This window comes from Eutrema salsugineum, unplaced genomic scaffold (assembly GCF_000478725.1).
Source record: "Eutrema salsugineum unplaced genomic scaffold, Eutsalg1_0 scaffold_20, whole genome shotgun sequence".
Taxonomy (NCBI): Eukaryota; Viridiplantae; Streptophyta; class Magnoliopsida; order Brassicales; family Brassicaceae; genus Eutrema; species Eutrema salsugineum.
In genome coordinates, this window is record NW_006256828.1 from 1,582,807 (window position 1) to 1,594,829 (window position 12,023).

Sequence of the window (12,023 nt, forward strand, 5' to 3'; positions counted from 1 at the left end):
GTATTTACTGTATTCGTATAACGAATCAATGTTCTTAAGGAAATTATGTTTTCAAGTATTGAAGAATCAAGGTAAAGCTATCGAAGATAAAAATCGTTCAATATATACAAACGTGATTAAAGTAAATGCAAAAAAGATAATCCATTTTCATAATATTCTTCAAAAAAAAAAAACATACAACCGGTTTTCTATCAAAGTAGTTTAAAATACTAAGACTTTCAACTGAAACATAAACAAAAGAATATTATTAAACTAATATATAAAAAAAGACACACAACACCATATTAGTGAGGAGTGAGAGAAAATGGATGAGGCCAATAAGGAAATTCATTGGATCTTAATGGGCCTTCCTCTGTGGAGAATAGAGTGCAAATTTGGGTGGTGATATCGTAAACACCATAGTTATGTCCCACGAAATAGATGCAGTTAGCCTTAAGACCTGGAGATGAGCTCGCTGGGACACACAAAGGTTCACCATGTCCAAGAAAGATACAAATATCTCCAATGTTTTCTGTGTAAACCATAGATTTATACTTATTTTCCGTTTCTTTTTCTTTAAACACCATGAATCGCTTTGTTCTGTGCATGACTGTTCTCGCTCCTTCGTATAACGCGATCTCGTCTCCGTAGTACCTTTCAGAACATAAGAGAGCCATCAATGAATATAAAACTTCTTTTGTTCTTTTTCTTTTATGCAAAAAATGTGATTTTTACAAATGTATCCTAAAACTAGGTGTTGGGACTTGGGAGCCTATGGATTCGAGGTCATAACACAAGACAACTACAAGACGGATTAAATGATACGGTCTAATAAAGGAGTTTCAAGAGTTTTCTTGAATTTCAACTATATATAGTGTTAAGAAAGAAAAAAAGAAACAAAAGTTTAGATATATGTACCATGAGATGAGAAATTTTTCACCGGAAGGTGACTCCACAAGATGGTCTATCTTGGTAAACGAATTCATATCCTCCAACTCGTTCAACATATACTGGGGATAATCTTCTCTTTCCATGATATCGTACTTGAGCTCGATCTCCTCCTCCTCCTCGAAGTCTTGGTCAAAGGAGCACAACCAGTCTCCTCCAGGAGATGGAACGTAGAACCTTTGATCTTTCTTAGAATACATGAGACTTGAGTATGGGCTTACACTCTCATGCGTGCCGGTTTCGATATCGATCCACCGCAAGTCCTTATGCCTATAGAGCTTAAGCTGAGATCCCAACTTGATAACGACTACCCAATCTTCATTTTCTAGGTCAGGAAGAGAGGACATTTCTAGGTTTTGGGTTTGGCAACCTTTGGGAAGAGGAGGTAGATGAACGTTCACAAATTTTGCTTTAGGGTTAGAGGGCTTATAATAGATGTTTAGACGAACTTTTTCGGTATCACGGAGGATTGTTTTTTCCTTCATGCGAATAATCACTCCACTTTGATTAAATCCGGAGGTCATTGCGTTAAGGGTCTCTTTAGCGAGATTCTTGTTCTTGATGATGATTTCATTTTCACCATCTGATCCGGACCTTCTTGCTACGCAACCATCCGGAGACTCTGGGATATTAAGGAGGTGGTCAATTGACAGATATGGGTATATTGACGTAGATGAACACCACCGAACCATATTCTTGTTGGTGTAGTGTTTCTACAGAAAACAAAAATGATGTAATTAATTACGTATATAGGTTGCTAATCATACAAATAATCAAATAGTTATAGAAAGAAAGAAAGACTTACGATGATATTTTTGTAGACAGGCTTCAAGACTTGGCTGAGAATTTGAGACATTTTCGAAAATCCTAACTATATAATGTGTGTGTGTTTGTGTATGTATGTGCCTCAATCCTCATGTGTGTATGTATGTGCCTCAATCCTCATGTGACTTCTATACAGAGACGTAGAGTCAAAGCCTTGGATGCCAAGGTTACATTTAAAGAATAATATTAAGAGAAGAAGTTTCTTAAGGAAATTAATAATTACACATAGTTGAAAAAAAGAATCACAATATTTCGACCAAAGGACAAAAAAAGAAAGAGTAATCACAACTCTTCCAAGTTGTAAAATAAGAGTTAATTGCATAAAGATATTACGTCTTGGACATCAAGTTAAAGGAGGTAACAACTGTTTAGGAAGTACCAATGTTGAAAAAATCGCTAGGCAGTGGCTAGGTGGGTGATAGGAGACTAGCGCCTAGGCGGATTAGTCGGAGACTAGGTGGAGTCTAGGCATTAGCAAAATTTTCGTTAATTTTTATAAATTTTCTATCTATATATCATATTTTTAAAAATGTTTTAATTGTTTTCTTAAAAATTATTTTATCAAAATTTATGTTTGAATAAAAAGTAAGAAAAATTAATAAATAAAATTATAGAATAAAGTTCAACAAAGAAATCAAACTAAAAATCATCAAATTCTTCAAACTAAAATAAGTTTTAATCCAAAAACTTTAAAAATGTAAAGCAAAGAGAAATCTATCTAACTTACTCTTTAAACACGTCCATACATGCTCATTTTTAGACTCAAATTCAAAATCAGTAGTTATATTATTTTCATCGTCGGAATCGATATCTCCTCTAGGCTCATCGTTAAAATTGAAAGTTGAAACTTGAAACAGAGCACAAACAAAGTAAACAAAGATGAAAAGACAAATTAAGAGAATACAATATAGTTATTTAATATATACAAATAGATAAAGAGAAAATTCGTAGAGTTCAGCAATAGAGAATAATGATCCCCTCTTGTAGTTTATGAAGGTGAAGTAGTAGGGAGGAACAAGGATGATTATATTAAGTTATTAACCCTAATCCACGTTTCAAATCTTTTTTTCTCTTTTCTGTAAACCGATGTTGGTTTACTATCCAAAACCGTAAAAATTGACTGAAAAAAGATAAAAAATAGTTAGTCTAATTTGACCAATTTTACCGATTTGGTTCGATTTTTCTGATTTTTTCCGATTTTTTATTAAACCGGATCTGCTTCACTGATTTTATGAAAATCGGATCGGCTAACCCCGACTAGCCGCCTAGGCGGCTGCCTAGACCGATTTTTTGAACACTGGGAAGTACTATAATCAAAAACCATTTCGAAACTAAGAAATTGAATTGGAAAAATAAAACTTATGCTGACGTCTCCTCACAATAAAATCTTTTGGGATACTTTTGAAGAAAAAAAATTCATTTACTAAACAATTATATTTATGACATTCACATTTAACTTATGTTTCACTTGATTAATATGCATAATCATATAATTTTTATGGTGATGCTTTTATATACATTGTTAAATCAATATTAGTTTTTCAGTTCTTTCATTTCCAAAATAAATATATTATTTTCAATTTTTTATTTTTAAATGATATTGACCCATTTTATCGAATTATAAATTTTTAAAAAATGTGGCAAACATTATTCTTACGAATTTCATGTTTACCACTATATATTTAGGTTTTAAATTAACAAAATATTTAACCAAAACTATGCAGTCAATATTTTCATCAATTATTTTCTATTCTCTTAATACTTTTGTGAAAATCATTCTAGTTGAGCTAATTTTTTTTTAATTGATTTGGTAGTTTAACCAATTTAAAAATCATTCAAGACAAAATAAAAATCTATATCGGTATCGTTTAAATCAAATACATATTTCATAATGAAAATTGTATTTCATTTTTTCCATTTACAAATGAATATTAAAATCTGAAAAATTAATTTATATCATCACTCCAAAGAAATATTACAATAAAAAATACAAAAACATATTAATGAGCTTTTAAATTAGAATTCATTTTAAGTTTTGGCATTATAAATATCATCCAATCATCATTATATTATATTCAAATTTTATCAATTTTACGTTAGAAATAGTAAAACAAAAATATAAGTTACCAAAGTTCGCAAAATGTATATAGAGTTTGATTATTACCTAATATAGTTATCAAACATATTTTGCATTTATTTCTGTTAATTATTGATTATTTAACAATTTTTCAAATTTTTTAAAATTTATAACATAATTTGGATGCCCTACAATTAACCAAGAAAAAATGACTTCTATAATCATTTTACTCATTATTTTCGAACAAAAGTAGCATTTCCTGATCTAATTATAATATTTTGTTTTTATGATTTTTTTTTTTCACTCCAACCCTGATTCGAAAACCTTTGACACACAAACCCCATCAAATATGGGGGAATTGCTAAAAATAACCAACAATTTGAATGCAAATGCAAAAGTATACCCAAATTCAACCTATTGCAAAAATAGGTCAAAGAGGTAGAGAAATTACTATTATCTCCTACATGAGTAAACAAAAAAACGGAGGCCTCTATTACAATTTTAACCCTACGAAGTCTGCAAATATTAATGAAGTCTGTAGAGCAGACTTATAAGAAGTCTGCTATATTATTAAATCTTATATTTAAAATTTAAAATTATACAAAATAATTTAAACTGAAATTTGTTTCTATAAATCAAATGTCAACAAGTATGATCTATATAAATTATAATTTAATAAAAATAAATCATTTTAAACCATCTAAGATAAACATCAAAAGTGAATAATTTTAAAATAGGATTGTAGACTTCTTTATAAGTCTGCTCAAACCGTAAACAAAATTAAAATAAAATATTAATTTAAACTGGAAATAATTAACCTAACCAGATATAACCGGATATTTTTGCTCTATTATATAAATGAGATTTTACCCTAAATCAGAAACTCTCCACTTTGATCCCTCTCTCCAAAAATGGCGCTGCATTTTCTTTGTTGCTGTAATCCTCTTTCTTGCTGCTCTCCATTTTTGCTATGTTCTTCGTTCACTTGAGTTCGGATCTGCAATCATCTACAACAAGGACCAAGCTTGGGACAACCACGTAAGAATCTGTCCCATTTAATTATTTTACAAATTTTTGTTGATTTCATCTTCTTCTAATGCTATTTTGGTCGTTTTCTTTGTTATTGCAGTGGATTTTCTGGGTGGGACTATTCGTTGGTGCAGCTCTTATGGCTCTCTACCAACAGCTTGTCATCAGAGCAATTCCATTCATGACCACAAGCTGATTTCTTTCTTAGATTAGTCCCTTTCTTTTTTAAGTTTTTTGTTTTTTTTTTCACAGACGTTTTATCCAGTGTATTGTTCTCATCCTTTTCCTATTTTATTTTCTTTCTCTCGGATCCATTGTCTGTATCCCATGTTCTAAAAAGCGGCCGCCAAGACCGATTAGTCGTTTAAGACTTGAAATCAAATTCTTTGAAATTTTTTTTTCTTCGTTTAAGACTTGAAATCAATATATGTATGTCAGATCTATAAGATTTAGGTGTGAATAATAAGAATAATGCAAAAAATTGACTGATTATGTGAAAAAATTGGCTTGCAGCCGCGAAAAAGAGTTGCAGAACTCGAAAAACCTAGATAGAAGACGAAAACAAAATTACAATTATGCCCTTTTTAAAAACAGTAGACTTCATCTAAGTCTGCTTAGATGTGCTAATTACCTTTCAAACCAAAAAAATTCATAACTTTATAATTATAACACATAAACACACCAAACTCATACAAGTGCAAGAATCATACATAAAATGCATTTACAATTTAAAATTAAAAAAAAACATTACAAATACTTTATAAAATGCATTTTAAAAATTTTAAAAAAATACAGACATCCGTTCAAAATCCGCCGGGGAAATTTCACGTTGAAGTCTTCTAAAAAAAGGTTATTTTTGCATTTGACCAAATATTTGACTTTTCGTAGTAGACTTCTTTTTGCAGTCTGCGAGAAGAAAAAGTTATTTTTGCTATTGACCAAAAGTTTGACTTTTAGAGCAGACTTCTTAAGAAGTCTGCTGACGAGTAAAAGAAGTCTCCTATAGTAAAGAAGTCTGCTTATGAAGTCTACTTATGAAGTCTACTCTACAAAAGAAGTTTACTCAAGGGTTATTTTTGTAATTGACCAAAATGTTGACTTTCGAAGCAGACTTCTATGCGCATACTTCTTTAACAGTCTACTTGTAGGTCAGATTTGCATTTGACCGAATCTTAATTAAATAAATAGCAGACTTCAACAAAGTCTGCTATAAAAGTCAAAAGTGGTCAAAATCTTGGTCAATTGCAAAAATAACATCTTGAGTCAAATTACGAAATAGCAGCTATAAAAGTCAAAGTTCTTCAATTTTTTTGGTCAAATGCAAAAATAACATTTTCTTCTCGCAGACTGCAAAAGAAGTCTACATGATTTTTTTTGTTTACAAAGGACAATTCGCAGAAGTCTGCTTACACAAATATTAAAAAAAAAGTCAATTGCAAATCTAACTTCTGCGTTGACTAGCAGACTGAAAAAGAAGTCTGCTTTCGCGAAACAGAGCTAAATGTTAAAGAAAATGAAGTAGATGTTTACCTACTTCCAATTTAAACTCGATTAACTTTGACAAACACCCAGAATTTTGTATAGCACCGATAACAAACTAGCTAAGTCGTTGTTATGCAAGAATCTCCAAAAATAGATGATTTATGAAATTGGAATTTATAAAAATGAGCATGAAAGAGTTTTTTAGATGAAATTGGAGAGAAATTTGTAGGTAAAATGAAGTTATAAGCGACACAATAAGCATTTAGAGCTTCAAAATTGGTTGGGCAAACATTTAGAGCTTCAAAACTGGTTGGTAATAGTGGTTGGCAAAATTGAAGAATATGGTATTTTCGTAAATAAATGATATATTTTAGTATGGTTGTGTTTTTTTAGTATTTTTAAGAAAAAACAAAAATTAAAAACATAATGGCATTTTTGTGAATATATGTAGCTGTAAGGAGATAGTAAGGAGAAAGTGGCATTTATTAAAGAGAAATAAAAAAAGGTTACTTTTGCATTTGACTTCAAATTGTGGGTTATTTGTGCAAGTACCCCATCAAATATAAACAAGGTCTATTATATACATCGTGGCTCAAATGGTTTACAGAAGACCTATATATTAGAATCATAATATGGTTCACATTATCATTGCAAACTTGGATATTACAATTTTGCATAAATATCTCATTAAATTTCATATTAGTCAAAATAAAACGAAACAAATTTAGTATGCAATCCATGTATGTTCGACATAAACCGTCCCCTACCGTGGAAAGGTATGAACAGTGGTGCCCAAAAAGTGGGTCTTGCGGGTCAGTCCACTATGGGCAGCGGTCCCAAACAGTATGCACATGCAGTGAAGTATGATCTTCATCTTTTTTTTTTTTAGTTTTAAATATTTATTGATATTATATATTCAGTTTGCTACATAAATTCAGTTGCTACATAATTTTAATTACTAGAAATGCAAAATAATACAGATTAATAGAAATATACATTTACAGGAAATTTCTAGTACTCTACAAGTAGATCCATTCATTATGATATCCTGTATATCGAAGATAAAATGTTCATCGAATAATCGTGGATTCTTTTATAATATGTAACGTCAAATACTAAGGCTCACACATATTTCATTTATATAATAAAGAATTTATTTAGTTATACTTTGAAATAAAGCATAAACTGTTAATAAACTATTATAATAAATAAAAAGCAAAACACAACACCATATTAATAAGGAGTGAGAGAAAGTGGATGAGGCCAGTAAGGGTCCCTGAGAGATCTTAACTTTAAATCCTTTCCCTCGAAGAAAGTGCAAAAGTTTTCGGTGATGTCGTAAACTCCATAGTTATAACCCACGAAATAGATGCAGTTTGGCTTCAGACCTGGAGACGAGCTCGCTGGGACACACAAAGGTTCATCACGTCCAAGAAAGATACAAAGATCTCCGATGTCTTCTGTATAAGACATAAATTTTCTTCTTCTGTCCGATAATTTTGTATCCTCTCTAAACACTTTGAACTTCTTTGTTTTGTGAAAGATCTTTAAATTTAGCTTCCCTCTGTCAACTTCGGCGTCGTCCTCGTAGTACCTTCAAAAACACGTGAGGGAGTCATTATTAATGAAAACAAAACCCTAATTTTGTTAAACATCCTTGTAGAAAAAAGAGAAACAATGAAAGTTTAGAAATATTTATATACCATGAGATGAGGAATTGTTCACCGGAGGGTGACTCCACAAAGTGGTGTGTCCTGGTAGAAAAATTCATCTCCGCCAGATCGTACATATAAAATTCATCGCCATTTTTTGGAAGATAGTTTTTCCGAACCTCGATGAACTCAGGCTTGTCCTTCTCTTTGAAGTTGAGATCAAAAGAGCACAAGTAACTGCATCCAGGAGTTGGTACGTAGAACCTTTGATCTTTCTTAGAATACATGAGACTTGAGTATGGGCTTACACTCTCATGTGTGGTTTCGATATCGATCCACCGTGGGTCCTTATGCCTATAAAACCTAAGCTGATGAGATCCTGAAAACTCGACAGCAGCAACCCAATCTTCATTGTTTAGGCCAGGACGACAAGACATGGCTATGTTTTGGATTTGAGAGCCATTGGGAAGACGAGGAAGATGCTCAAATTTTTCCATGAAGAAAAGATGATCATAAGTGATAAATTCGTTATTCATTGCTTCAACGACTTCTTCAGCGAGGTCCTCGTCTTTAATCAAGACTTCCTTATTAGAATCACAATCGCTCCTTATTTCTAAGCGGCCATCGGAAGAATCTCCGACTCCGACCTTAGGGATGTGGTCAATTAATAGAAACGGGTAGTGTGGTTTAGAAGAACACCATCGAACAATGTTTTTATTGTGTCTCTGTCAAATGTAAATACGTTTAACTAATCATACAACAAGAACCAATCCTAGTAAAATAAACCCCAATTATTATAGAAAGAATTGAACAAAAAAACAGAACCAAAAAAAAAAAGCTTACAAGGACGTTTTTGTAGACAATGGGCTTCAAGATTCGGCTGAGAAGTTGAGACATTTTTCGAAATTCTCTTAACTACGTTGCTGGATTACTCGTGTCTTTCTCGTAGAGAGACTAATAGATTAAAAAATCCCTGGACTCCAAGTTTACATTAAAAAGCAATACTAATTTGAATAATAATTTATAAGGAAATAAATAATCATACCTAGTTGAAACATAGAAAGGAGAAAAAAATGCATATACGGTGGTGATGTTTTAGGTTGCAACACAAGTAAAAAATTTAGACGGAACAATAATAAGTTTTTTTAAAAAGGAAATAAAATGATTAAACATATATGAAAGGTTGGAAGTTAAACGAGTTAATTACCTTAAGATGGCCCTTGGACACCAATCTCAACGTATTTAAGGGAAAATGGGTTAAACTAAACATGAAAAGAAATGGAAAACTAATAATAGTCAAATTAAATGGGCTAAAGTCTAGCATATACCGTATGTAAACATATTTATGCATTGACCATTGAATTAGTACAATAGAATCTCTATAAATTAATACTGTATAAATTAATAATCACTATAAATTAATAAATTTTGTTGGTTTTAAGTTGCATCAGTGTAAAAATTCATCAAATTCAATAAGATAATAAGATAATAATTTGTTTGAAACCCTTACGTAAATATATGGTCCCAACAAAAACATAAATTAATATTATATAAATATATGTAAATATAATATTTTAAAATATGACTAATGTGTTTGTTTTTACTTAAAGTTGAAATCTCATTGGTTTCTATCTCTCTATTTATTATATCAGTAGCTTTTATTGTTGTTTTACTATATACATTCAAAATTTATGATGATTTTTTGATGTGATAATTGATTTTCTTACCTGGTAATGTTTTTAAATGTATTATAGTACTATCTTCAATTTTATCATCAATAATATTGATAGTAGCCATAGTTTTTTTTTTTATAAATTTTAAACTTATGAACACATACATTTTACATTGATAATCCAATATGTGTTAAAAACTATTTTATTGCGATAATTATGATTGTTAATTATAATTTATTTATAAGATTTGTCAAAATTTTAAAATATAACATTATAACATGATTTCTGTTTATTTTTGTTTCTTCATAACATATTAACCACTTGTATTTCATAATAATCTCAAATATTAAGACTTATTTTCGTAAAGTAACTTTTTAAGTTATAGCTTCAAAAAAAACACATATAACTAGAACTTAATTATTGAACTGATAACAAAAATAAAACAAGAATACATATACAGTATATTAAATAGGAGTGATATATAGTGGAGGAGGCCAATAGGGAAAACCAGTGGATCTTAATGGACCTTCCTCTGTGGAGAAGAGAGTGCAAATTTGTGTGTTGAGGTCGAAAACTCCATAGTTATAACCCACAAAATAGATGCAGTTTGGCTTAAGACCTGGAGACGAGCTTGCTTCGAGAGAGAAAGCTTCATCACGACCAAGAAAGATACAAAGATCTCCAATGTTTTCTGTGTAAGTCATATTTTTTCTGTTTTTATCCGTTGATGATTCTTCAACTTTAAACACCATGAACCGTTTTGTTTTGTGCCCGAATTTTTCAACATTGTAATCCGTCAAGTCGTCTCCGTAGTACCTTCAACACACATGAAAAGCCATTAATGAATCAAACTTCTTTTTGTTTTTTTTTTCTTATTAATAAAAGAGAACCATGAGCCGAAGTTTAGGCTAATCTATGGGATTTTTGGAATGAGTCAAATTCATCCCTCAAATTTGACCAAGATTTGATTATTTGATTTTTCAAACGAAAATAATTAACCAATTAAAACTTATAAGATAAACTATTCAACCAATTAGTTGACAAGCAAGAACTTCAAGAAAATGTTTTCCTAAAACTTAGGTTATCTTAAATTTGTTACAAGAAACGAAAAAACAAAAAACGAAGGATATATATACATGAATATACGTACCAGTTGATGAAGAATTGTTCTCCGGATGGTGACTCCACCATGTGATCTGTCCTGGTCATTGGAATCAGGTCGGCCAAACTGTGCAACACAATTGGAGGAAGAAGATTTATCCATAAGCTAACGAGCTCGGGCGTGTCTTTCTCCTTGAAGTTGAGATCAAAAGAGCACAAATATGCGCCCCCGGGACTTGGAATGTAGAACTTTTGATCTTTCTTAGAGAACATGAGACTCGAGAATGGGCTCATATACTCATGTACGTTTTCAATATCGTTCCATCGCAAGTGAGGACCGACTGGAGAAGCTGACCTATAGACCTTAAGCTGAGATCCTGATAACTTGAGAACCGCAACAAAGTCTTTATGATTGTTTATATCTTCTCTTTCACAAGAGGACATGGTCACTGCGTTTATGATTTGAGAGCCTAGAGGCAGAGAAGGTAATGTATCTACTTTTATGGTTCGAGAGCCTAAGGGAAGCCAAGGTAATGGACGACTTACTTTAAGATCAGAAAGATCGTAATCATCACGCGTGATGTGTATGCTATGGGAAAACTTGGAAACTCTTAATCTATCCTTTTTACAACAATATCCAGTATTCATTGCGTCTCGGATTTCTTTTGCAATTTCCTCGTTCATAATCAAGATTTTCTTTTCCGTATTTGAGACCATCCTTGTTTCTATGTGACCATCCGAAGAAACTTGTCCGTTAAGGATGCGGTCAATTAGCACGTAAGGGTACATTGGCATAGATGAGAATAACCGAGCCATCTTGTTGTTGTGTCTCTGCCAAAATGTAAGTAAGTACACGTTGAACTATATCATACAACAAGAACCAATAGTAGTCAAAATAAACCTAACTATAGAAAGAAAGGAACAAAAAAAAGGCTTACGATGACGTTTTTGCAGACATGAGGCTTCAAGACTCGACTGAGAAGTTGAGACATTTTGTTCTAAAATCTCTAAAACTACGTTGGTGATTTCTTGTGTTTCTCTCTGTAGAGACTAATACTGTAGATAAAAAAAACCTTGGACACCAAGTTAACATTAAATAACAATACTAAGAGAATAATACTTAAAGGAAATGAATAATTGTACCTATTTGAAACATAGAAAGAGGAAAAAAAATGAATATACGGTGATGACGTAGAAAGAGGAAATGAATAATTGTACCTATTAGTTTTGTTTTTAATAACATAGTAAGGTAAACTC

General features: G+C 31.4%; 3 protein-coding genes across 3 annotated transcripts; all 3 read right to left on the reverse strand.

The window, feature by feature from the left end:
- Window positions 1–284: 284 nt before the first annotated feature.
- On the reverse strand, window positions 285–1,783 carry LOC18015959. Its single transcript, XM_024155189.1, has 3 exons — window positions 1,733–1,783; window positions 898–1,640; window positions 285–633 (listed from the first exon to the last, which is right to left on the reverse strand). The coding sequence occupies exons 1-3, from the start codon at window positions 1,781–1,783 to the stop codon at window positions 285–287; spliced, it is 1,143 nt and encodes a 380-aa protein (XP_024010957.1).
- Window positions 1,784–7,573: 5,790 nt separating this feature from the next.
- LOC18016262 lies at window positions 7,574–8,889 on the reverse strand. Its single transcript, XM_006398233.1, has 3 exons — window positions 8,836–8,889; window positions 8,044–8,717; window positions 7,574–7,934 (listed from the first exon to the last, which is right to left on the reverse strand). The coding sequence occupies exons 1-3, from the start codon at window positions 8,887–8,889 to the stop codon at window positions 7,574–7,576; spliced, it is 1,089 nt and encodes a 362-aa protein (XP_006398296.1).
- Window positions 8,890–10,129: 1,240 nt separating this feature from the next.
- Window positions 10,130–11,758, reverse strand: LOC18016263. Its single transcript, XM_006398234.2, has 3 exons — window positions 11,705–11,758; window positions 10,816–11,597; window positions 10,130–10,481 (listed from the first exon to the last, which is right to left on the reverse strand). Exons 1-3 carry the CDS (start codon window positions 11,756–11,758, stop codon window positions 10,130–10,132), a joined length of 1,188 nt encoding a protein of 395 aa, XP_006398297.2.
- Between the last annotated feature and the right edge of the window lie 265 nt (window positions 11,759–12,023).